Source organism: Elephantulus edwardii, unplaced genomic scaffold (assembly GCF_000299155.1).
Source record: "Elephantulus edwardii isolate Elephantulus edwardi_28Jun2011 unplaced genomic scaffold, EleEdw1.0 scaffold00020, whole genome shotgun sequence".
NCBI classification, from domain to species: domain Eukaryota; kingdom Metazoa; phylum Chordata; class Mammalia; order Macroscelidea; family Macroscelididae; genus Elephantulus; species Elephantulus edwardii.
In genome coordinates, this window is record NW_006399770.1 from 7,935,284 (window position 1) to 7,938,056 (window position 2,773).

At 32.0% G+C, this 2,773-nt stretch overlaps 1 protein-coding gene across 5 annotated transcripts in view; it reads left to right on the forward strand.

Moving 5' to 3' along the window:
• Positions 1-2,773, forward strand: part of PTBP2 (polypyrimidine tract binding protein 2) — a 90,986-nt gene that overhangs the window by 30,062 nt on the left and 58,151 nt on the right. For all 5 annotated transcript variants that reach the window (XM_006882429.1, XM_006882428.1, XM_006882425.1 and 2 more), the window contains exon 3: positions 961-1,036. In XM_006882429.1, coding sequence (XP_006882491.1) covers positions 961-1,036 — 76 coding nt within the window. The remainder of the gene's footprint in view (positions 1-960; positions 1,037-2,773) is intronic.

Sequence of the window (2,773 nt, forward strand, 5' to 3'; positions counted from 1 at the left end):
TCCTTGTCTTTTCATCTCCAGAGTAATATATCATATGGTCATCTGACTCAAAATGCCCCATGCCAGTCCATCTCATCTCTCCAATGCCCAGTATGTCAATATTTATGCGTTCGTTTATATACATATTTTTAAAATAGGCAGAATGGTTTATCCAGCTATTTTTTATGAGTTTTCACTTTTTTTTTTGTAACTACGCAAATATTTACTGTGGCTAAAGCAGCAAATACTGGTTTGAGCAACTGTACAGTTCCAAGAACATGATTTCATAACTATTCACTAAATCTTTATTTTGATAGGAATTTCTCATTCTTTGGATTTTTATTTTGCTCTCATTGTTCTATCCATTGAAATGCATACTTGATTGATCATACAGTATTGATGTGAATTCCCTACCCATTAGTATGCAATTCTGGTTTATTAAAAACTAATTGTAAATAAGTAAAGAACTGTGTAGGTATGAAAGAATCACAGAATTTCACAGAATAATTACAGCTTCTGTTATAATTAAATAAATTTACAAAGATTTTGAAACCATGTTTTGTTTTAATTTGTACTTTTGGACCTCATAGTCTTTTGAGCAGTTGGCTTGTGGATAAAGGAGATGAATACATAGTAAAATGGAGAGATGGAGTTAATTTTTTTTTTTTTTAAGTTTTCTTTTAACATAGAATTTTAACAATTTCTTGAGTGGCCTAGTCAGTAGATAGTTGCACTGCTAACCCAAAGACAGACAGTTGAACTCCACTAGCGCTATGGACATTGTCCTCCCTTGTGATTTACAGGTCCCAAAACTGTGCTGGATGGTAAGGTATGAGAGCTCTTCCTGACTTCTATGAAATTACAATGAGTTAGTCATTTAGTATTTGGCATATGCATTTCAATGAATATTTGAAAATTGCAGGCAACGTGATGGACTTTTAGATTGACATTTTAAATGTAAAGGGTTTTTTGTCTTTATAGAGAGGATCTGACGAACTACTCTCAGGAAGTGTTCTCAGTAGTCCAAACTCTAACATGAGCAGCATGGTAGTTACAGGTAAGTGTTATTTTTGTAGTTATTTATTTGATTTTTTATATGGGACAGAATGTTAAACCGGAATTCAGTGCAGTGTGTTGAAATATATTAAGTGAAACAATAGTGTGTGTATGTATCAAGTGCAAAAACTTGAAGTTGGTGACTTCTGTATTTTTTTAAGTGTGTCATCTTTGTCCGGTGAGCCGAAAACTGTAAGGAACAACCAAATTATTTAATTACATGGTTGTTTTCTTTCTGTGTTTTTACTTTTTCTTTTTACCCTTTGCTTTAATAAAATGTTAATGGTTTGAAATTACTTTCTTGTGATATATCCTTGGAAATTTAATGTGAATTATTTAATCTTCACATTTAGAATTTTTCTTAAATTATATGTGCCTAAAATAGCCTTTCTGGCTCTTGATAATGTCTAGCTACATAAGCAAAAAAAAGACCTGTTTATAGTTTAATGATTGATGGATCCAATTTTGTATCTGTGTTTATCATATAACCCTTCATTTCTCATTATTTCCCTGAAATTAGGGAAGTTCAAATTTTTTTATTTCGTCTGTCTTTTGGTCTTGTCCAGAATTACTATAATGCAGTAGTTATCAACTACTATAGTACATATATTTTATGTTAGGATGAACTTGCAATATAGAAATTTTCACTGTTGTAATTATGAAGCAATGTAACTAGTCAGTGATTAACCAGGTACATACACCATGTACCAAAGGATTAGAAAAATAAATTGAAATGTTTCTAACTCTACTGCCAGTATCATTTTTCTTTTATATTGTATATAGTGATTTATATTTCAACATTTAGATATTTAAACATTTTATTAAATAACATAGGAGCATAACAGAATTGTTGAGAGAATAAAAAGAAAATTGTTTCCAAAATTTATTGTTGATAAAAGACACAACTCAGAATACACATGCATACTTAGAGAGTAACAATAAATAGCAGCAATAAAGAAATTTTTAAAATATACTCAACAAGATAAGCAGATGACAAATAAGCATATGAAAAAAAGATACTGCACATCTTTTTTTGTTGATAGAGTTAGTTGCCCTTAGTAAACTTGTAGTTCTTGATGACTGTATAACACCATGGCCTGTTGTCTGACCATGTGTTCTATTCATGATAGTTGGTGTATTTTAGTCCATTGATAACTGCTCTTCTTACAATGAGGTAATATTAACTGAAGTTGAAGAAGAATAAAACATGTCCACAAAAACCGAAATGCAGCTTTGAGTTTATCCTATCTAAATCTAAAAATCTCGAGAACAGGTTTGAGGCGCTGAACACTAAATGATCAAAGACTAGATGAATTGTGAATTAACATCAGGGATATTTGTGAAGAGAGCAAGAGGTCATTGCATAGACAGGGGGAAAAGAAAAAAACGAAAATGAATGTCAGAAGAGATGCAAATAAATCTTTGAAAAGGTGCAGGCAGGCAAGGTGCAAAGATGATGAAACTTTGTCTCACATACTTTGGGAAATTTCAGGTAGGTCCATTCCTTGGAAAAGGTCCTCATACTTGGAAAAGTAGAGGGTCAGCGAAAGAGGAAGGCTGTCAGGACATAGATTGACACACAGTGACTATAATAGTGAGTTCGTCTATATCAACAATGATGATGATCGCACAGCATAGGGCAGAGTACAGATCATTGTTCATAGGGTCACTGAGTTGTATTCAGTAACACCTAAGAGTAGCAACAGTTTCTTTTTTTTTAATTATTAAATTTTATTAG